The 21,764-nt window shown below is 50.3% G+C and overlaps 1 protein-coding gene across 1 annotated transcript in view; it reads left to right on the top strand.

Moving 5' to 3' along the window:
• The window catches only part of LOC136384937 (deleted in malignant brain tumors 1 protein), a 71,701-nt gene that overhangs the window by 23,488 nt on the left and 26,449 nt on the right, over positions 1-21,764 (top strand). The window contains exons 19-35 of the mRNA XM_066355596.1: positions 357-398; positions 797-874; positions 1,251-1,404; positions 2,601-2,818; positions 3,521-3,832; positions 4,622-4,654; positions 5,844-5,997; positions 11,357-11,574; positions 12,186-12,497; positions 14,658-14,708; positions 15,541-15,579; positions 16,003-16,032; positions 16,698-16,742; positions 18,036-18,350; positions 19,415-19,459; positions 20,030-20,344; positions 20,625-20,660. Coding sequence (XP_066211693.1) covers positions 357-398; positions 797-874; positions 1,251-1,404; positions 2,601-2,818; positions 3,521-3,832; positions 4,622-4,654; positions 5,844-5,997; positions 11,357-11,574; positions 12,186-12,497; positions 14,658-14,708; positions 15,541-15,579; positions 16,003-16,032; positions 16,698-16,742; positions 18,036-18,350; positions 19,415-19,459; positions 20,030-20,344; positions 20,625-20,660 — 2,397 coding nt within the window. The remainder of the gene's footprint in view (positions 1-356; positions 399-796; positions 875-1,250; positions 1,405-2,600; positions 2,819-3,520; positions 3,833-4,621; positions 4,655-5,843; positions 5,998-11,356; positions 11,575-12,185; positions 12,498-14,657; positions 14,709-15,540; positions 15,580-16,002; positions 16,033-16,697; positions 16,743-18,035; positions 18,351-19,414; positions 19,460-20,029; positions 20,345-20,624; positions 20,661-21,764) is intronic.

Here is a 21,764-nt window from a genome sequence, read left to right as displayed (position 1 = left end):
TTCCACGGCAGGCTCTCTCTGATCTTTCGGGCAGTGGCATCTTGGTGATGGATGGAGGGCAGGCACAGAGCAGGGCCAGCGAGGCTAAGGACAGTGGCCTGACAGGTGAATGTCCCTCAGCCAGGTTGTCAGAGGTCGCTGAGAGCCTGATTCTATTCTGAAGACACACACCAGGGCCGCGCCATGGCAGATTCGGTCTCTGTAATCTCTCCCACAGTCTCAGCACGCCTTTGTGCTTGCTTGTGTGACAGGATGCCTGCCAGCTAGAGACCTGCCCAGCTAGAAAGTCATCACCTCTTTGTCTCCACAGAATTGAGTAACAGATTTCCTAAATGTCCTTTTCTTCATGTGTGCAGATGCTGGGGACTGGGCTCCAGCTGTGACTCCTACACCCCCAGGTAGGTCGGACACAATATCTCTGCAAAGTGAATAATTGACCTCTGTCCTGACCTAGACCCTGGTGGATAGTGACCTAGACAATAGAACCACCCAGGAAGCTGACCATCCCCAGTGTCCAGGCTGCACCCCACACCAGTCGCATCAGAGGCTCTAGGGTCACTCCAGTCATTAGTTATATTTAAAGATTCCCATGGGATTCCACTGGGCAGCCAAGGTTGAGAACTGGCGGCTTGGACAACGACCTAAGAGCTATATTTCCCAAATGAAATGACATTCAGAACTCTCCTCTCTGAACAGCGGAGCAAGGAAGGACAGGTTCATTCAGTTGGACTTAAGTATGTGGTGATTTTATGATGCTAAGCCCTTCCCTGATTTTCTTTGGTTTTGATTTTTGCAGTTGTAATTCCTCAAGCTTCTATACCACAAGTTAACTCTTTTGATGCAAGTAGAACCTTTACAGGATGGAAACACTTTGGTAAATGCAGAATAGACCTCTGTCTGTCCTGGCTGCCATGAGGGGAAGGAGCTCGTGGGTAGGCGCCCTCACAGAGGGGGTGTGAATTCATCTGGCTTGCGTGGCAAGAAGCTGGGAGAGGATTAATGAAGTATGAGCTGGCCACCCGCACCTGCCACGTCCAATCCCATTTCCAGTCTCACCTACAACCAATTTTAGGGTCCTGCCTACCCTTTATAAATCGTTCCCTCACGGAGCTACAATCACACGCCAGCCGAGCCCCCACGATGCTATACCGGCGTGACCTAGTCCCATCTTGTGATTCACTGGTGGAATTCAAGCTTCTACACGTGGGAAATGGTGAAGCCATCCATGGGCCTCTTGTCTGCTTTTACAGGAGGAAGTAACGCTTGTGGGGGAGTAATTTCAAGCCTCTCGGGCTCCTTCTCCAGTCCTTGGTACCCTACAAACTACCCCACCGACGTGCAGTGCATCTGGGTGATACACCTGGCTGAGCGATTCCACATAGAGCTGACGATCCCCAGTCTGAAGTAAGCATCTCTCCTTTCTCCACTTCAGATGCCAGATTAGATTAGAACCCACGCTTTGCTCCAACAGGTGCCATGTCTGTGTGTCTTAGTCTGTTCAGGCTGCTGTGACAAAAATACCATAAACTGAGCAGCTTGATAAACAACAGACATGCCTTCCTTAGAGTTCTGGAAAATCCCAGATGAATACACTGGCCGACAGGTGTCTGGTGAGGGGCCATTTCCTCATAGACGGTTTTCCATCCCCTCCAATCTCACATGACAGAAGGGAAGAGGGAGCTTTCTCAGGCCTCTTTACAAGGGCACTAATCTCATTCAGGAGGGATCCATCCTCATGACCTAATCATCAGCCAAAGGCCCTGCCTCCTGATGCCATCACATTGGAGGTTAGATTTCAACATATCAATCCTAGGGGAACATAAGCATTCGGCCTACAGCACCATGTGCACATTTATCTGGTCAGCTGAGTTTAGGAGTTTTTCGATCATTGAGCTCAACTTCCTATGCAATTAGAGGACATCCCATGAGCACCGCTGACACCAAGCCTCGGCCAAGGTGACCCCCCATGAAGACCCCCCCCCTCCACTCTCAGCCAGCTCCGCCTGGGGACACAGCTTCTTCCTCCGGCCGAACCCAAGTCTGTTCTTCATTCCCATCTTCTGACCTTCATTCTTCCCTGCGATGCTACAGAAAACACATCTACTTCCCCCTTTTCTCTCTGAGACTTTTCTTCCACAAATCAAATAGCCTCAATCTGCTCCTTCCTCTCATCATGTACTTTGTACTGTTCATTTCCTTCTCCAGCCATCATCCATTTTTAAAAGAGTTCACCCCATTTTAGTGCATAGGTATATATTGTATCTATTCCCATATATACATATACATACACGTAACTTTCTAATTAAAGTACTACTTTTCCTGGGAGACCAGAGGGGAGGGCGCACACTGAAATAGAGCAAGGGACACGTGATGTAAGGCCGACTGAGCCGGCCAGTCCCACTAGGGAGGGGCAGGAGGACAGATCCAGCCATCCTTAGGGGTTTAGTCCACTAGTGGGGTGTCCAACTAAGTCCATTAGTTGGAAGGAGGTGGTGGGGACGATGGCAGGTTCTTGCTGGATGCAAAGCAAACAGTGATGTGATTTCAGACGCTTCCGTGGATTCCCCCAGGGAGATGATAACTCTGCGTCACCTCCTCAGGTTGGAGGACATCTCCGGCTGCCCGTACGACTTCATCGAAGTCTTCGACGGACGGCAAGCTGCCTCGCTCTGCATGGGCAGGTTCTGTGCGGGGGTTGAGCTCACGTTCCTCTCCTCCTCGAACATCATGACCGTAGTGTTCAGGAGTGACGCCATGGTCACCAACACAGGGTTTCGTGCCCTGTACCGTGCCGTCCAGGAGGACGGCAGGGAGAGCGGTGGGTCTCCTACGACGTACCTTGCGGGAACTTGATCTAATATGTGTCCTTCCCCCTCACGAGAAGGGATGCTTTCCAAATCTGACCTGTGGTGTTCGCCTTCATTAAGGACGCCTGTGTGACACCCACTCTGATGCCAGCAGCCCCAGCCCACCCCTCACCCTGCTCTGTCCCTCCCCATCAGTGATTTTCCTCCATCGAAACATTGTCGGAAGGAGCAGGTGACTGAGTCTCCCATCTCGCCTTGGCTGTGTGCAGACGGAGGACCCAATGAGAGCCTTGTTCTTTCCCAAAGGAAGGGAGCTTGCCGTAGGCAAACCTGTGTCCAAGAGCAAGTATCAGCCCACCTGCTTTCCGCTGAATTCAGTACAAAAACCACCCAGAACACTTACACAGCAGGACATGGGTAACATTTTGGAGCTCTCCGTGGATTATGCTTAGGGTGACCATGTAATTTATCCTCCAAACAGGATTCTTTGGAGAATTTTAAAGGAACTCTAAAATAATTAATAGGCGTTAATGGATCTGAACAGTCATAAACCAAGACTATTCCAGGCAAATCAGGACATAGGGCCACTCTATCTAGAATCCAACAGCTCATATGGGAAAATGTCCCCAAGTGCTGGGCCATCTCTATCTGAAGTAGGTCCCAGAGTTTGGGGACAGCACCATAGCTCAGAAACCTGTTTTTCTGTCCCCTAGGTATGTCCCTGAGACTGATGAACGGCAGCCACAGGTGTGAGGGCCGGGTGGAGGTCCTCTACAATGGCACCTGGGGCACCGTGTGTGATGACAGCTGGGACCTGGAAGATGCCAGGGTGGTGTGCCGGCAGCTGGGCTGCGGGGAGGCCTTGGCAGCCCCAGCTCAGAGCTCCTTTGACAGAGGCACCGGCCACATCATGCTGGATGATGTGCGGTGTGCAGGGGACGAAGCCGAGGTGTGGCAGTGCCCGCACAGCGGGTGGCTCTCCCATGACTGCGGGCACCACGAGGACGCCAGTGCCATCTGCTCAGGTGGGCCCCGTGGGACACAGCGAGCCACAGAGTCTCACCCACCAGCAGCCTCTGGGGAGGGAGAAGTCAACTCCAGCAGGCAATGACTGCGAAAGGAACCCAGGGCTTCACGTTCTCTCTCTAAGTTAATTTGCTTAAGAGTTAGTTCTCTTTCTCTTCGATTGTTGTTGTATCTGCAAAATTTTCAAGGTCGCACCTTGAACACTGTGCTGATTCAATAGGGGGTTTGCATCATCAGACGTCTCATTCCTGGATGGACATGCCGTGGTGTTGGTGACCATCCCCTCTCTCCTGAATAGGGATAGTAGCTGGCGTTCAAAGAGTGCTTAACGCATGCCAGGCTCTGTAGAAAGGCAGGTGCCTATTCTTGTTTAACCTTCACGATCTCCAATAAAGCAGAGACTGTGCATGCTTGTTTTATTGCCAAGGCAACACAGGCCTAGTCAAGATCACATGGGAGGTTGTCCTCTGGAAGCGCTGCCTCCAGGGTGCCCTGCGGAAGACCGAGCTCAACTCTGATGCTAACCGCCCCCCTCAGCCCCATTACTGACCAAAAGTAAATAAGTGCATGGTTTCAGTTTTAGTGCTTCTAGCAGCTAGATGAGCTATCATGGGACTGGCAAGCCAGTGGGCACAGACGTGGGCTGCCAATCTTTAACCAGCATGGTTACACTACACGTCCGTCTGCCCAAGAGAATGTGTTTGATCCTGAGGGAAAGTGCCTGCTTTTCTTTCATGAAGGATGTGACTCTCTTCAGGCATCTGTTGCTCTCTCTTCTGTCTGTGTAGGTGCTGGTGGCGACCCACTAGAAGGACCCACAGGTATGGCCCTTTCATACATGTCAACCCGTCGCCAGTCCCCTGATGTCACTGTGAATTCTGGCTACTCTTTAATCCTGAAATTGGGCCTCGAGATCGAATTAAAGTCTCTATTGGCTGATTGACAAGAACAACGCAGCTCATTAGCGCATTAGCGTTGGCACAATGGTGGGGCTGGGGAGCCACAAAGGGGAGAGAGACGGGTAGGAGGGAGGGAGAGGTCAGATTCAGCAGAAATGCGATTTCTGGACCCGTGGGATTCCAAGTCCACGTCTGCCCTGAGGAGGGGCTGTGTTTGCGGTGTGGCTCATGTCCTGGATCTTGCGGAGAATGTACATAAGACACTCAGAGCCAGCCCTCAGCAAATCCCATCCAATTTCACATGTCTGCACCCATGCTGTGCAAATGGTCATGTTCTTGAGGAGCTTGTCATCTCTGCCCACTGGGGCACAGAAAAATCACAGCTTCAAGTGTCGATAATTCTACGTATTTTAAGGGAGCATTCTGGATAAAAGTCCTCACTCTTGGTGTCATTTCTTCTCTGTGTATTTTCAGACAGCGCACCCTACAGGCACTTCAGTTTTAGTTCAACCCTTCATGCGGTTTCTCTTTGCTTTGCTTTCGTGTTAGTTAGCCCTGCCAGCGCCAGGATGAGTGTTCTTTCTTCCATCTACAAGTGAGAAGCTGCAGCTCTGGGTGTGTCTCTAACAAACCCCACACCAAACCCAGTACTGCAGGCATGAATGGGATGCTTTAAGCAATCCTGGGCTTGACTGCAACTAGGATGTGTATATAACATAATACGAGGGATCTTCAACTACAAGCTGTTTTTTAACACATCACACTGAGAAACGACTTTGCGTCTTGCGCCGCCTTTGCATCCTTTAAATTAAAACACACGCTGAGACCTGTCTGCGCAGGGGGTTCCTAAAGCCCTTTCAACTGTGTGTCGCTATCATTTCTTCCCGAAAAAACCCTGTAACCCAACAGAACACACGTAAAGCTCCTACCTGAGGAAGAACAGCATGGGAAATCAGAGGGGTCTCCAAAGCTAACTTTGTGGCTACCAGCTAAAGCACTCCTAGAATGAGTTCTGACCCCTGTCCTCATTCTGTCCCCTCTTGTCCCTTCTAAAATCACCAGCCAAGGTCAGTGCCCCCTCCTGATGGGGTTTCTCCACTGTTTCTTGCAGATGAAAGTTTCCACTGTGGTGGTTTGCTCACAAATGCTTCGGGCTCCTTCTCCAGCCCTTGGTACCCTAAAAAGTACCCCACCAATGTGGTGTGTGCCTGGGACATACAAGTGGACGTCCGGGCTCATGTCAGACTCACAGTGGACGTGGTCGAGTAAGTACTTCCCTTTTTAGGAGAGTATTCTGCCCACACCCCCTGCCCATTACGCTCGCCATCCCCAATAAAAAACTTCCATATTTAATTCTCAAAGGTGAAGTAAGCCTTGGAGGTCCACTTAGTAAGACTGATCACAATTTGAATACACAGAACTTTTAACCTGGCAATTCTAGTTCCAGGAATTGTGTCCATAGATAGTCTGAGGATAATCGTGGTGGCATCTTACAGGAGCAACAGATTGGAAAGGATCTAATTGCCCATCAGTAGGAGATCAGTTAAATAGACCTGGTACATCCATCCACTGCGGTCACACGTGTAGGGTGCATTGCTATGGGATGATGTACAAAAAAACCACGGTGACAGTGCTGTGACTGCTGTGTGTGCGACTGTCTGTGAAAGGAGAAAGAAACTGTGTTCCCGTGAGCTGCTTCAGGGGAGGGGGGTGAGAGAGGGGAGTCAGGCGTGAGAACTGAAATTTACTTGGCACCAAAACGCCTGTCAATACTACTTAACTTGCATTCCTGGCACTGGTAGTAGACATTCAGAAAATACGATTGAAGGAAAATGTTAAAAATGAAAATCTTACACTGGGGAACAACCTTTTTGTTGCATCCACAAAAACACTTGTTCTTACCTAACTCGAGTGTGCTGATCTCAAATCTGACATTAGTTTTTCTCTGTAAGCTACAGTTTTTTTGCAATTCAAGATTTTAGGTTTTCATCTTCTTGCCTTCATTCAAGTTATCTTCCAACTCATTGATTCGATCCTCAGCTCTATCCATCCTGTTTTTAATTCCTTCCATTGTGGTCTTCATTTCTGATATTGTATTTGTCATCTCTGGAGAGTGACGTCATGGAAATGGCGCCGTGAGCAGCGCGTCCGACAGATCTCCCCAAAATCACAACAAATTTATCAACTAGAAACAGAAAAATTTATCCTTGGAGCATTCCGGAGTATTTGTCATCTCTGACTGATTCTTTTTTAATATTTCAATATCTTTTTTTATACTTGCTATTTCTTGATTTAGGTGTTCATAATGACCATCCATTGTTGTTCTAAGGTCCCTAAGCATCCTTACAATCATTATTTTGAACTCCGCATCCAGAAGTTTGGTTATTTCCATATCACTCAGTTCAACTCCTGAAGGTGTCTCTTGTGGTTTCATTTGGATTGCACTTCTTTGTCTTCTCATTTCTGTGTTTGGGTGTTTTGCTTATAGAGCTGGTTGAGTCTAGGCTTGGTGTTGTCTGCCTCCAATTTTCAATTGTGTTATTTCTAGTCTTCTTGGGTTGGCAACAGGTATTATTTGTAATCCACTTTCGGTTTGCGGCAGCTTTGAAGTCTTGCTTTGTTTGTTTTCTTAACAGGTGATAGTCTTGTTTACTGACCTTAGCAGGGGGCTTCCTTGAAACTGTATCCAGGAATGCGGTGGGTGTGACCTGAGACTCTGAAGGCCTCTTCCACCAACTAATCTCTCTGGGTGCAGGGTGTTTTCTCAGCTTCAGTAGGGGGAGGTGTATCTCAGATCTCCATGGAGACCTGAGTTACTGCCCCTCCTCCCCACTTCTTGTTTTCAGCTGTGTCTTGTTGCGTTGATCAGAGCTGGAGAGATGTCTGGAGATCTGTGATCCAGAAGCAATTCAGTTCTGTTTTGTGAAAGGATCAGTCCCTCCCCCAGCTATGGCTGCCTCCACTACTGGATGAGTCAGCTTTTTTAGATCATCCCCTGCATTCCTCTGCTCCTCACTGTCTGTCCCTCTCTCTCCCCTTTCTACTTGGAAGATAAGCCAGTCCTTTCAACACACCTTGCTCCCTGGTCGCCAGGCAAGTGGCTGTGAGCAGTATTTTCTGCTCTTTTCCCTGGAGTGAGATCCCCTCTCGGCTCTCAGCCTTACCCCCCCCCCTTTCCTATAAGCAGAGGAGATTCAGGCGCTCTCTACCAGGTTTGTTGTGGCTTCTTCTTTGCTCCTTGGTTTTTGAGAGCTGTTCTTGTAGTCCAGAGTTGGTTTTTCATGCTGATTGTTCCTAAGTTGATTTGTATTCCAGTTTGGTGGTGAGAGCTGGGAGTCTGTGCATCTGCCTACTCCGCTGCCATCTTCAGGTCCTCTTAGGTTTTCATCTTATTGTAAAATTTTCAACATTTAGTTTAACATAATGAAGTAGAATGTCTTCTTGGGCATCATCTTTGTGAAAATATAATAATTTATATAATGCAGTAAATACACTAATACACTAAAAGATATTATTGCATCAGAATTTGTCTACAATTTCAAAATAGAATATATTAAAACACTTATTTTAATCATAAAATTTGCGCAAAACTTACTTAAATTCTATTCAGGCAAAAATATTGCGTTTGTAGCTCTTGCATTTGTGTACTTGTTGAGGACAATCTCATTTGATGCTCCAGCAGTAGTCTGCTCATCACTAACAGCTCCAAGATTTTTGGGAAACTTATCAAGGTGACTGTTCAGGAAGTGAATCTTTTTTTTTTTTTTTTTTTTTTGTATTTTTATGAAGCTGGAAATGAGGAGGCAGTCAGACAGACTCCCCCATGCGCCCAACCGGGACCCACCCGGCATGCCTACCAGGGTGCGTTGCTCTGTTGCAACCAGAGCCATTCTAGAGCCTGAGGCAGAGGCCATGGAGCCATCCCCAGCACCTGGGCCATCTTTGCTCCAATGGAGCCTTGGCTGCGGGAGGAGAAAAGAGAGACAGAGAGGAAGGGGGGGTGGAGAAGCAGATGGGCGCTTCTCTTGTGTGCCCTGGCTGGGAATCGAACCTGGGACTTCTGCATGCCAGGCCGATGCTCTACCACTGAGCCAACTGGCCAGGGCCTAGGAAGTGAATCTTAACACTCATGTTACATCCAATGTCGTGGAAAGCCAACAGCATCCTTTGAACCAGAAGTTCATAGTTTTCTGCTTTTTTGTTGCCAAGGAAGTTCTTTGTAACTGCCACAAAAGACTGCCATGCTTCTTTCTTCTCCTTATTCATCTTCCTGGCAAATTCTTCATCACGTATGAGGGTTCGAATTTGAGGTCCATCGAATATACCGTCTTTTATCTTCTCGAAAGACAAGGCAGGAAAAGCAGAAATAATATGTTGAAAGCATTCACTTTCTCTATTCAAAGCCTGAACAAACTGCTTTATTAAGCCAAGTTTGATGTGAAGTGGGGGAAAAATGATCCTGTCTCGATTAACTACAAGTTCATTCACAATATTTTGCATCCCTACTTCCAGAGCTTCAAGTTTTGGCCACTCCTGCTGTGTCCAGTGTTCCTCCCGAGCTTGGCTGTCCCACAAACACAGAAAGCAAGGATACTTCGTGAAACCTCTCTGTTGTCCTAGCAGGAAATTTACCATTTTAAGATCCACACAAATGATTCAGTTATGCTCCTCAAACTTCAGAAAGTCAAGGACAATTTTTATGTCATTCTCACTAAGTCATTCAATTCGGGTTGGCTAAACTGCTGAGGGGTTAATGACTGCTTGGCATCAGAAGAAGACCCTTCAGATTCTACAACCATTTCCTCATGCATCTTATCAAAATACACTTGATCACCATGTTTACTTTCTTCGTCCTTAGAAGAAATAAAACCATTGAAAACTGGGATCGGGAGTGTCTCAGAGTGTGGGACAGGTTGTATTGCTGAAGGAATATTAGGATATGCAATCATATGCCATTTTTTCTTGCCAATGCCCTTTGTATGGATCAGACGGAAATAACAATCAATGCTGTGGTCCTTAGGTTCACGCCAAACCATGGGAATACCAAAAGGCATTCCTTTGCGTTTTTCCTTTTGTCCAGTCATGAAGCATTTCCTCACAATTATGACACACAATATGAGAACCCCAGTTCTTGTCTTGATTGCCAAGGAGAACTTGAAAATAAAAATAGACAATATATGCACATGTCACAAATGATGAAATATTGCGCCTTTGACGTTGAAGTGTGTAAGAGCCACATATATAACAGAAGGTGTCAGGACTATTCTTACATTTACGCCTACTCAAAGAAGCCATGATTCAATCTTTTTTTCTTTTTTTTTTTTTTTTTTTCATTTTTCTGAAGCTGGAAACGGGGAGAGACAGTCAGACAGACTCCCGCATGCACCCTACCGGGATCCACCCGGCACTCCCACCAGGGGGCGACGCTCTGCCCACCAGGGGGCGATGCTCTGCCCATCCTGGGTGTCGCCATGTTGCGACCAGAGCCACTCTAGCGCCTGAGGCAGAGGCCACAGAGCCATCCCCAGCGCCCGGGCCATTTTTGCTCCAATGGAGCCTTGGCTGCGGGAGGGGAAGAGAGAGACAGAGAGGAAAGCGCGGCGGAGGGGTGGAGAAGCAAATGGGCGCTTCTCCTGTGTGCCCTGGCCGGGAATCGAACCTGGGTCCTCCGCACGCTAGGCCGACGCTCTACCACTGAGCCAACCGGCCAGGGCATGATTCAATCTTAAAACAAAATAAGAGGGTGTTTTTATCAGATAATAATTTTTTACATTTAAAAAAAAAGCTACAATTATGTAAAAGTGATGTTTGTAAAACATTAATTGCCTTGTGGTTATGTTCAATCCAAGAGTTGTTGCCCTTTAACTCCAATTTAAAAACCAATGCATGCCATTAACTGTAACAAACAGAAATTAAAATTGCATAAAAACTAGAGCATGCACCAAAAATAACAGATTTCAGATTTGGAATCAGTGATGCAGAAATATATAGAAACAGTTCTAAAACCTCATGCAACAGAAAATGAAAAAAAAAATTGTTCCCTAGTGTTATTTATTTATTTATTTATTTTGTATTTTTCTAAAGTGAGAAGCAGGGAGGCAGTGAGACTCCCGCATTTCCTTAACCGGGATCCACCCGGCATGCCCACCAGGGGACGATGTTTTGCCCATCTGGAGCATTGCTCCGCTGCACCTGGAGCCATTCTAGCTCCTGAGGTGGAGGCCATGGAGTCGTCCTCAGCGCCCGGGCCAACTTTGCTCCAATGGAGCCTTGGCTGCGGGAGGGAAAGATAAAGACAGAGAGAAAAGAGAGGGGGAAGAGTGGAGAAGCAGATGGGCACTTCTGTGTGTCCTGGCTGAGAATCGAACCCGGGACTTCCATATACCGGGCCAACGCTCTACCACTGAGCCAACTGGCCACACCCAGAAATGAAAACATTTTTTAGAACAAAAAGATACACATACCTACATCAGCAGGGTGTTGCTCCCACCCCTGTGAAGAGACGTAGGCTTCAGACAGCTTTCCCAGAACCTTCCCTGACCTGAACCCATCCAGGCGGCGCTTACTGCAGGGGGGCAGGGGAGCCCCATTGGTTGGAGACTGAATGATATTGTTACTTCACAGGTTGGAAAACTTCTATGGTTGTCCGTACGACTTCATTGAAATCTTTGATGGCCCACAGAGAGAATCTTTCTCTCTGGGGAGGTTCTGTTCCAGTATAACCCCAATATTCACTTCCTCCTCAAATCGCTTGACGGTGGTCTTCCACAGCGACGCGATCATCACCAACATTGGCTTCCATGCCACCTACGAGTCTTTTGTGCAAGATGAGAATGATACCGGTAGGTCCTTCGGTCATCCGAGACCCTGGTTCTGCGGGGTAATGATGGCGAGGTTGGACGGCCGACTCTGCCTGGATCCTAGGGGTGGGGAGGGGTTCTCTTGCTCCTTAGTTTACCCCAAGATCTGCCTGGAGAAAGTGGCTGAACACCCAACCCTGTCGTGGAACAACACCACCTGTGTTCTGATACCAGAACGCATCCCGCTGAGCTGAGAAAGGGAATGTGGCTGACGCTGCCTCTGAGCCTGTTTCATTCAAAATGTGCGTGGAGTTTCTCTCCACTTGCCCAGACATCGCTGCTCCTGACCACGGGCAGGGGCAACCAGTGTCCATGTCCCTGATGCGTCCCCTTCACACGGGGCTTCCCGGGGCCTCTGTTGAGTAGACAATCCCGCCTGGGGGAAAAGCTTTAAAAATAAATCATCACACAGACATGAGCGATCGCACCCCAAGTACCTTGGCGGCCACTCTCAGCCACCGTAGTCCCCTGCCCCGGTCAGAGAGGGGAGCCCTCGGAAGCTGGCCGGCTCAGAGGGAACACTGGGTCATCCTCAGCGGTGGTGACAAGGGAGTGGTGCCCACTGCCCTGACTGCGTGTGTCTGCGTTCCCAGATGTGGCACTCAGGCTGACCAATGGCAGTCACCGGTGCGAGGGCCGCGTGGAGCTGCTCTACAATGGCAGCTGGGGGACGGTCTGTGACGACAGCTGGGATCTGCGTGACGCCCAGGTGGTGTGCCGGCAGCTGGCCTGCGGCAGTGCTGTGGCGGCCCCCGGGAGGGCTCATTTCGCCCGAGGCCCGGGCCCCATTGCTTTGGACGACGTGGAGTGTGCGGGGACAGAAGGCAGGCTGTGGCAGTGTCTGCACAGCGGCTGGCTCTCCCACAACTGCGGCCACCACGAAGACGCCGGTGTCATCTGCTCAGGTGAGCCTGCTTCTGAGGCAGCGTGTGGAGGGATGACATTCCCCGCTCTACTGTCGGGAGGTCCTGGACTGGCCCTTGGCCTCTGTTTCCCAAGTGTCAGCCGTACAGGTGTCCCTGCACAAGCCCCATCCTAACCACCTCCCACCCTCACTGTCATTTTCTCAAGACTTGTCTTTATGTGAGCTCCTCTTTTCTCACTTCAGTGAATTCATTTCCAAGGACACTTTCTATCACCACCATGTACAGAGAGCCAGGGTCACTGACATAATAGGCAAGACATAAAAATAAACATAACAGCCTGACCAGGCAGTGGCGCAATGGATGGAGCATCAGACTGGAATGCAGAGGACCCAGGTTTGAAACCCCGAGGTCACCGGCTTGAGAATGGGCTTATCTAGCTTGAGCGCGGGGTTGCCGGCTTGAGCGTGGGATCATACACATGACTCTATGGTCGCTGGCTTGAGCCCAAACGTCGTTGGCTTGAGCCTAAAGATTGCTGGCTTGAAGCCCAAGGTCGCTAGCTTGAGCAAAGGGTCACTCGCTCTGTTGTAGCCCGCCCCCCCTCAAGCACATATGAGAAAGCAGTCAATGAACAACTAAGGTGTCACAATAAAGAATTGGTGTTTCTCATAGCTTTCCCTTCCTGTCTGTCCCTAACTGTCCCTCTCTCTGTCTCTCTTTCTGTCTCTGTCACAATAAATAAATAAACACAATAGCAATAAAACAATGTGAAAATGTTTAAAAATTAAAATATAGTGAACTATCTTATCTGATTAATTCATGCCACGTATATTTGAAAATATCCTCAATTAGAATAAACTGGATGTATATTTTTAAATTTTCATGCAATAAGTTATATAACTCTTGAAATAGAACTCGCACCGCCTCAAATTCAAATTTTCTCACCTCCCACCAGTGACGAGTCAGGCCTCTGGGAACCAACCATGTCTTCCGTTTAACCCCCTGATCCCAGTTGAGTTTCTGCAAATAAGCTCAGTAGTTGGAGTGGAAAGCCCCCACTTATTTCCACATCCTTCTAGGTCTGGCTAGGAAGAGGCAAACGGACCTACCAGCCAGACCTGGCCGCAGTGCCCAGGGTGGAGGGCAGGCAGGCTGGGGGATGCTGTGCGGTGCTGGGAGGGGAGGACAGAAGCCAAGGGGCAGAATCAGTGCTCTGAGCAAAGGGGGAGCGAAGCCATGCTGAGTGTGACTTCACACCAAAGTGTGTCGTGCCAAGTGTGACATCCAGAGACAGGGCTGGGGGCTTAGAGAGCAGGGAGCTTTGGAACCAGGGCCCCGGGCAGAGCGAGGGGTGGTAGATGGAGAAGTGATGGAAAGGTCACAGCACAGTGGCTCTGGGTTCTGAGTTCTTTCATCCCGGGCGTTGGAGCTTCATCCCGGGCCCTAGAACTCCTGGCCCAGCTCACGCCCCTCCCTTCAGCTCCGTCAGGGTGCTGCAGTTGCCAGCATATGTCCTAGAGATAACATGGTTCTGCCGAGAGGCGGATTAAGATCAGTTGTGGCCCCGGGACGCAGAAAAAAATATTGGGCCCCTTAAAAAAAAAGAGAGACAGGGAAAATAAAAATACATGTTAACCTTATTTTTAAATAAACAAAAAATATTATGTACTATTCATCTTAAAAGTGCACATATGAAACCAAACTTGGTGTCATTAGAAAAAAGTGTCAAGTTGGGGTTTGGCGGGGCCCTTCAGAAGTTGGGGCCCAGGGCGCATGCCCAGTGCGCCTACCGTTAAATCTGCCTCTGGTTCTGCCCTTTGAAAACTAGCACACATTCTGGGAGGCAAGACTGACACATCCAGGAAGAATTACAAAACCAAAGCCACTGGCAAGATGGGTGCTCCGTCTTAGACAACCACTGCCCTGGCCATGGTTTGCCAAAAAAAGGGGGGGGGGGAATCACAAAATGACCTCGGCTTGTCTGGCGGCAGAACAAAAATGAAAGCTATGATGTCTGGTGGGTTGTAACCAGGGTAACTCAGGGCGGTTCTCAGATCCCCAGGTTGGGTGCAGTTTCTCCCCATAACCAGACATGGACCTTTCTGATTCAAATAAGCCAGTCGACCTCTCAACCTCTCGGGTTTCAAGGAGAAGAAGGGGCGGGAACTTTCCTGACCGTTTGCTTTCTGTTTCCCATAGACTCCCTGCCTTCCTCAGCACCACCAGCCGCTGTGAGCCACCCAGCCTCAGGTAACTTCACTTGCCCTTAGCTAGTTGGCTGTAACTTGCTTTGGCAAAGTCCTCTGGGGTGTTAGGGGAGTGGTTTAGGGGCCCAGTGGCCTGGATTTGTCATCCTGGCTTCATCACTGACTAGTTGTGGGATCTTGTCTGAACCACTCTATGCCTCAGTTTCCCCCTCTGGATCAAGATGAGGAGGCACATAGCATTTGGTTCCTGAGGCCGGTGGGATCCAGTGGATCTCTCTGGGCAGAGGCGGCCGGGCAGTCTGGCCCCGCCGTGGGGCACACTAGGCGTCCCCAGGTGCTGCCCCTGCCCCCTGCCCTCCACCTGGCAGAGCTGTAAAGGGTCACGGAGCTGAAGCATCACTTCTGAGGGTCTCTCTGACTCTGTGATTGGCCAGTAGTTGTCACATGTCAAAGGAGGTCAGCTGCTTCTCCAGGGCAGGTTTTTAAGAGTCAAATGCAATATGCAGAGAGCTGGGGAAAAAGAGAAATGACCCAAACCTCCAAAGGGAGCCAGCCGTGGAGGAGGTTAGAGCAAACAGCACTGATCCCCAAAGAACGCTTCTCTTGACTTTAAAGAATATCTGTTTTTTAGAACTTCGTCAGCCTCCGTGCTTTGATTCTCCTGAGCTTGTCTCACCTGGCTGTGTGGACACAGCAGTTGGGTGGAGGAGGGAGAGCTCCCCCGGAGAAAGGACTTTGGGGTGGGGAGCCAGTTTAAACTCAAAAACTGTAGGTGATTCACAAGGCAGAGAGCCCACCCACAGCTGATTGAGAGATAAAGGTGTTTGACACCTAAGATGTATCATTTTCTTCTTCTCTTTTCTGTCTGTCCTTAGCATCTTTGCCCACGCCAGCAGAGGTGCCCCCATCGGCAGGTAATCTGTCCGCCCCTTCAGCCGCCTTCCCTCTGGAGCACTGTGGCTCAGAAAACCTCTAGCGTGTCCGTGGGAAGGGGTGTCCCCGCTGGAACCTCCTTACGCCACAGGCCCAGGCCACACCGAGGGAGCGGCTGGGGGAGGGGCTGTCAGTGTCTCGGGCCACCCAGAAAACCTGTTGGTGGTCATGGTATTATAGTTACTAAGTGGAATTCTTTCAGAATCACTGCCTCACAGTTCTAGCCAGATGACATATGCCACCCCTGGCTGTAACAGCCCCGAGGGGACAGTCCTAGGTGCTTAAGAACAGTTGTTTTCTCCAGCTTGTCAAGTCACATTTGAACTGACACAATGATCTCGGAGCCTGTCCACCATCCTGGTTTCTAGCGGGACCCCACCGTCCTGTCTCCTTTCTCTCTGCAGAGTCTGCAGCAGCTGACCCTCCAGGTATCTGTGAGTTCGCATCGATTTCGTTCGCTGACTGGTGACTAGCAGTCTAGGGCAGGGTCTCCTTACCAACCTTCACTGTCCCTGACCATGCTCTGAGCTCCTGACCCCTCCCACCCTCTCAGAAGACCCAGGGCTGCTTCCTGTCCTCACAGGGCCCTGCTCTTCCTGTTCTTGGTGTTCAAAGGTGGATGCCCTGTCCCTTCCACATACAGGATCTGCATTTCAGCAGGACCCCGAGTCACCAGCTCTTGACCCAAAGTAGTGGCTCATGCAACAGAGGCGGGGGCAGGCCAGAGGCAGCAGAGGGAGGGGCCTGGCGGCCCGTGGCTCTGGGAGCAGGAGCTGCTCCTGCACCTGCAGCCTTACCTGGGATCCAGGATGCTGCTGAACTCTGGTTCTGACCATGTGCCCCAGGCCTGTGGGTTACATAGGCACAATCCCAACGTCGATTTTCTTTCTTTTATTTCCTCATTCTTAATCAGAATAATGTGTACACCCTTAGGAGCCACCAGCACCCTTTAAATGGTAACTATTTGATTAGAGATTAGATGGGGTCTTTTAAAGGCGAGCTCATGCCTGTGGTTTCAACGGTACTGGAGAAGAGTATGACGTTTCACTGTTCGTGCGGAATGGGCTAAAGACAACTGTTTTCCTTTTTGTGTGTCCAGTTTCTTCAGCTCCTGGGGAGCGACCACGTGGTTTCCATCCACTAGGTACTCTTTCCATCATTACGTTTGGTGACTGTTTATCTTAGGCTGGGTCCCACCGCTGGTAGCCAACAGAAATGGAGCCAACATTAGTTTCCTGGCCCTGGTACTGCATGAAATAGACATGTGCTCATTCGAGGCAAGCTGGGTAACATGGTGGATTCTCCTATTTAAAGAGAGGCAGGAAACCCCTTCCTCCCTTATAGCCTCATTGGAAAGCCTGTGATAAGGCCCTGACCATCATAGTGGTTCCCAAAGAACCAGCCCCAATCTCTGGGGCTCCGAATCTGAGAATCACCTTTGGCTGCTTCTGGTCCTGGGGTCCGTGTCGCTTGGCCAGTCCCTTACCTTCCGACAGGAGCCACGCCGTCTCTTCCTCTGTCTGCTGCATCCACCCCCCAGGCCGTCTCCCTCATCCTCCAATAGACACTTTGTGATTTTCTCTTTTTTTTTGTATTTTTCTGAAGCTGGAAACGGGAGAGACAGTCAGACAGACTCCCGCATGCGCCCAACCGGGATCCACCCGGCACGCCCACCAGGGGGCGACGCTCTGCCCACCAGGGGGCGATGCTCTGCCCCTCCGGGGCGTCGCTCTGTCACGACCAGAGCCACTCTAGCGCCTGGGGCAGAGGCCAAGGAGCCATCCCCAGCGCCCGGGCCATCTTTGCTCCAATGGAGCCTTGGCTGTGGGAGGGGAAGAGAGAGACAGAGAGGAAGGAGGGGGGGAGGGGGGGAGAAGCAGATGGGCGCTTCTCCTGTGTGCCCTGGCGGGGAGTCGAACCCGGGACTTCTGCACGCCAGGCCGACGCTCTACCACTGAGCCAACCGGCCAGGGCCACACTTTGTGATTTTTAAATTCAAGGAAAGTGAATTTAATTTTTTACTAAGAATTTCATAATATTCTTTGAGAGACCCGGGTTAGAAATGCAAAGTCTGAAACCCAGGCTTTCCGCCGAATTGTTCTGAATTTTTAGAGAAATGACATTAAAAAAAAATGGCACCCCAAAGGAGGATGAAATTAGAAGGCGGTTTTGGGGTATATATGCCTTCTATAAAGCCAACATGTGGCCTGGGTTCCCATAAAGCAACTGCCCAGTGAGAAAAAACATTGCAGTTGTGCTAAATTGCAGATGCAAAAGCAGTCATCCAGTTTCCTCTGCATATGCAATTCCCCGGGGATATCTGCTGCCCGGACATCAAATGGGGAGCTTCAGGGTGGGGGGTCTCTAATGGGACACACTGTCTCATCTGAGAGTCACGGGAACCTCCTCACGCCGACTTGGCTCTTGGCTCCTGCAGACCTGCCCACGGTGAGGCTGGCGGCCGGGAGCAGCAGGTGTGAGGGCCGCGTGGAGATCCAGCACAACGGCACCTGGGGGACCGTGTGCGACGACCTCTGGGGCCTGCCCGCCGCCCAGGTGGTGTGCCGGCAGCTGGGCTGCGGAGTGGCGCTGGCGGCCCCGAGGAGCAGCCTGTTTGGTGGCGGCTCCGGCCCCATCCTCCTGGACGACGTGTGGTGCACAGGGAATGAGACCAGCCTGGGGCGCTGCCACCACCGCGGCCTGTCCGTCCATAACTGTGGGCACCACGAGGATGCCGGGGCCGTCTGCTCAGGTACCGGGACTCTCCCTGGGCCGGTCTCCCTCCCACGCAGCAGAGCCACACTGCCAGGCAGGCGGACCCTGAGAGCCAGCCGTGGGTTCCCGGGTCAGGTGAACACCTTGTCCCAATTTGCCTAAAACGTTCCCAGTTTTAGCACTGAAAGTCCCATGTCCTGGGAACCCCTCGGACTCAGACCACCCAGGGCTTCAGTCACACTAGTGTCAGGTGTGCCCCATGTCACAGCCTGTTTCCCTGACCCGAAGAAGACAAGAGATCCTCTGAGCAAAAACATACCCGGAACCAGGGAGCTGTGCCCGCTCTGGGAAGGCTTGTCGTTCCCAGGGGTAATTTTCCTAAGCGTGTCACTCTCCTAGATTCCTCGTGAAGACACTTCTCAGACAGAACTATGGACTTGATGGCCAAGGTTGGGTGTTTCTTGCCGTTGGGGGGCAGTTTATGCAATCATTCAAAGAGCTGAATGAACATATTAAAACCCAGTTTCCATTGCCCTTTGTTACTGAATAACATATGCAGCAACCTCTGCGACTCCCCGCCCCGTTGCGGCTCTCCCCACAGCCCGGGCCACCTCCTTCCTCCTTACCTCCTCCCTCCTCGTGGGTGGCGGAGAGGTTCCCAGGCGGTGGAAATGAAGACAAGAGTGGGGCTATTTCTATCGCACTTTATTATGTCATAGTTTTTTAAATCTGCAGAGTGCGTGTTGGGTGGTTCAAACAAGACATGATGTCTCCTGTTGAAAACTCTGAATCAAAATGGCATGAAAGCTCATCTGTTCCGTAGCCCCACATCTCCTGAGGGGCTCCTCCCTGCAAAGACTCGGAGGAGTGCTTTCAATTAGTGTCAAAAAGCCAGGGTCCTGCCCAGGTGAGGGACGGGTGTGGTTCAGAGTCGCTACCTGGTTTGGGCTCAGGCTTCAGCCCTACGGACCCGCCTGCGACAGGGCTCCCTTCGCCAGAGCGTCCTGAACGCGCACGGGGGCAAGTGTGGATCTGGTGAGCGCTCTGCTGTGAGCAGCCCGGAAATCCGCTCCCACGGACACCGTTCGTTTTCTCTTTCAGCCGCCGACGTGGCCCCAGAATCAGCTGAAATGGCGCCCACAGTTGGTAAATCCTTTCATGGTCTCTCTTCTGGCTTCCCGGGGGCTGACTCTTTCCAGCAGACTCCCTGAGGCTATAGCCAACGACCTCAGGGCCCCCTGGGTGCATGCCTCTCCCAGGACCAAGAAGGCACAGGGCTGGCATGGGCACAGGGTTACCAGCACACGGAGCCGCTTGTCTTGTCGCTAGTGCTCCCCAAACGTCTTAACTTTGAATCAGGGCCGACAGACAAGCCTGGCCCAAAGGAAATAGAAGTTAAATTTGACATATTCTGATATGGTTGCTGAGCAATTTGATGACCTGGCTTCTAAAACGCTATTTAATCTTCTCCTTGCCTTTACCATATCCAAAGATAGCAACGAGGGAACAAAATATATGAAATAAAAAATAGCCTGGAAAAGCCAGTCACGGCATTCGTGAGCTCTTGTTTAACTTCCTCCTAGAAAAAGGAAGCAAGCTATTCTGCAGAGCTGGAATGCAGGGTTTAGTCTCAGAGTGTGAGAAGAGTCCCATGAGAGATAACTTGCCGGAATTGCTGGTCACAGTCCCACACTAACCCCTGGGTCTCTCTCCCAGACTTGCCCACCATCAGGTTGGTGGATGGGAGGAGCCGCTGTGAAGGACGCGTCGAAGTCTACCACAACGGCACATGGGGGACAGTGTGTGACGACCTCTGGGGCATCCACGCCGCCCACGTGGTGTGCCGGCAGCTGGACTGCGGGGAGGGCGTCAGCGCCCCGGGGAACGGCCGCTTTGGGGAGGGTGTGGGGAGCATCCTCCTGGACGACGTGCAGTGCAGGGGCCACGAGACCACCCTGGGCCAGTGCCGGCACCCGGGCCTGTCCACCCACAACTGCGGCCACCACGAGGACGCCGGCGTCGTCTGCTCAGGTGCTCGCTGCTGGCCCCTCCCGAGACTGCGGGAGATGAGGCTGCTCTCTGGACCAGCCAGCCTTCCTCACTTCCTGCCTCCTTGTCTCTCTTTCGGTCTCATTCAAGAAACCTTTCTGATTTTTAATTTTCACCTTCAGAACTCATATTTATGTAACTTTAATATCTCCGAGGTATACTTTTTTAAAAAAAATAAAAGAAGTGTCTTTTAAATTTCCTATTTGCGGGTGAGACTTTTGTTTGGATTTTATCTTATTTTGGTTTCTGTTTTGTTTGACAGTTGCAGCATCAGCCCCAGGAGTGACCACCTCACCAGGTAACTTTGTTTTCTTTCTTCTTGTTTTTATAAATCACATATGTACAGCTTGCCTTGCCTATGGTTAGGGTTGGAGTTTATACCTTGTACAAAATTAACCACAAGCTTCTATTAAACTATTATAAGGTGCTTGTATATTCACTGAATGAAATAGTAAGTTGACTTAGAGAGTGACTGTGCACCCTTTGTGTATGGGACGCGGCATGTCCAGCCTGCTCCCTCCCCACCTTGTGCAATAGCACGTCCCTAATGTCAGTGTAGAGTGCAATGGGCTTCCTTCATATTCTCATCAGTGTTCACACAGTGGGTATTCAGTGAGTTCATTTTTTTTAACAGTCTTGGGACTTTAGGCAACTCAGGCAACATTATCCTTTAATTGCATTTTCAGAAAATATTAGAGTACCACATCTCCCCCATGTGTGTTTCACAGTCGGCCAATCCAGTGGTATGCAAATTTTAAAGAAGCATTTTCATGGCTAAACAGCTTGGGGAAATACCATATCCCTCTCTTGAAGATTCACCGTCTATTAGCACATTGAGGCCTCTGACAAGTCCTGCAGTAGGGGATCTTTTTTTTTTATTACTTGGCTTCACCCAATCTTTCTCAAACTTGTCTGACCACCAAAACCTTTTGAGTGGAAATGCAGCATCAGTGGATTTGGAGCCAGAAAATCTGGGACTATGTTACGGCTGCATCCTTGACCTGTAGGGTGATAGTGAGCAAGTCCGCTCACTGCCCAGAGTGGGAAAACGGAAGGAAGAGCCTTGTCCTGGGACGGAGTGGCACGTGCTCGGGCAGGCCCACGGTGATGGGCACGTGGTGGTCACGTTTCTGAGGCATGTGTGTGCTGCCGCCTGCTGACATGTGCCTGGCCCTCTCATGTGTCCTTCTATGACTTCCCTCTTCTGGACACTTTGGGGTTCGTCCTGGGGCTTGAGTTGATCAACATATAGCTGAGTGAGTTGGAGAAATACCATCTCAACTCAGCTCAAGTTTTCTCTGAACTGTAAACAGTTTTGAAAGTCCATTATTTCCAAATATCTCAGAGCCTTCTCCCAGGCTTGGTAGAAATTGACCTCTAAGAAAAATCAGACAATAAACAA

This window comes from Saccopteryx leptura, chromosome 13 (assembly GCF_036850995.1).
Source record: "Saccopteryx leptura isolate mSacLep1 chromosome 13, mSacLep1_pri_phased_curated, whole genome shotgun sequence".
NCBI lineage: Eukaryota > Metazoa > Chordata > Mammalia > Chiroptera > Emballonuridae > Saccopteryx > Saccopteryx leptura.
The sequence above is the reverse complement of the archived record's forward strand: the minus strand, read 5'-3'. Positions and strand labels throughout refer to the sequence as shown.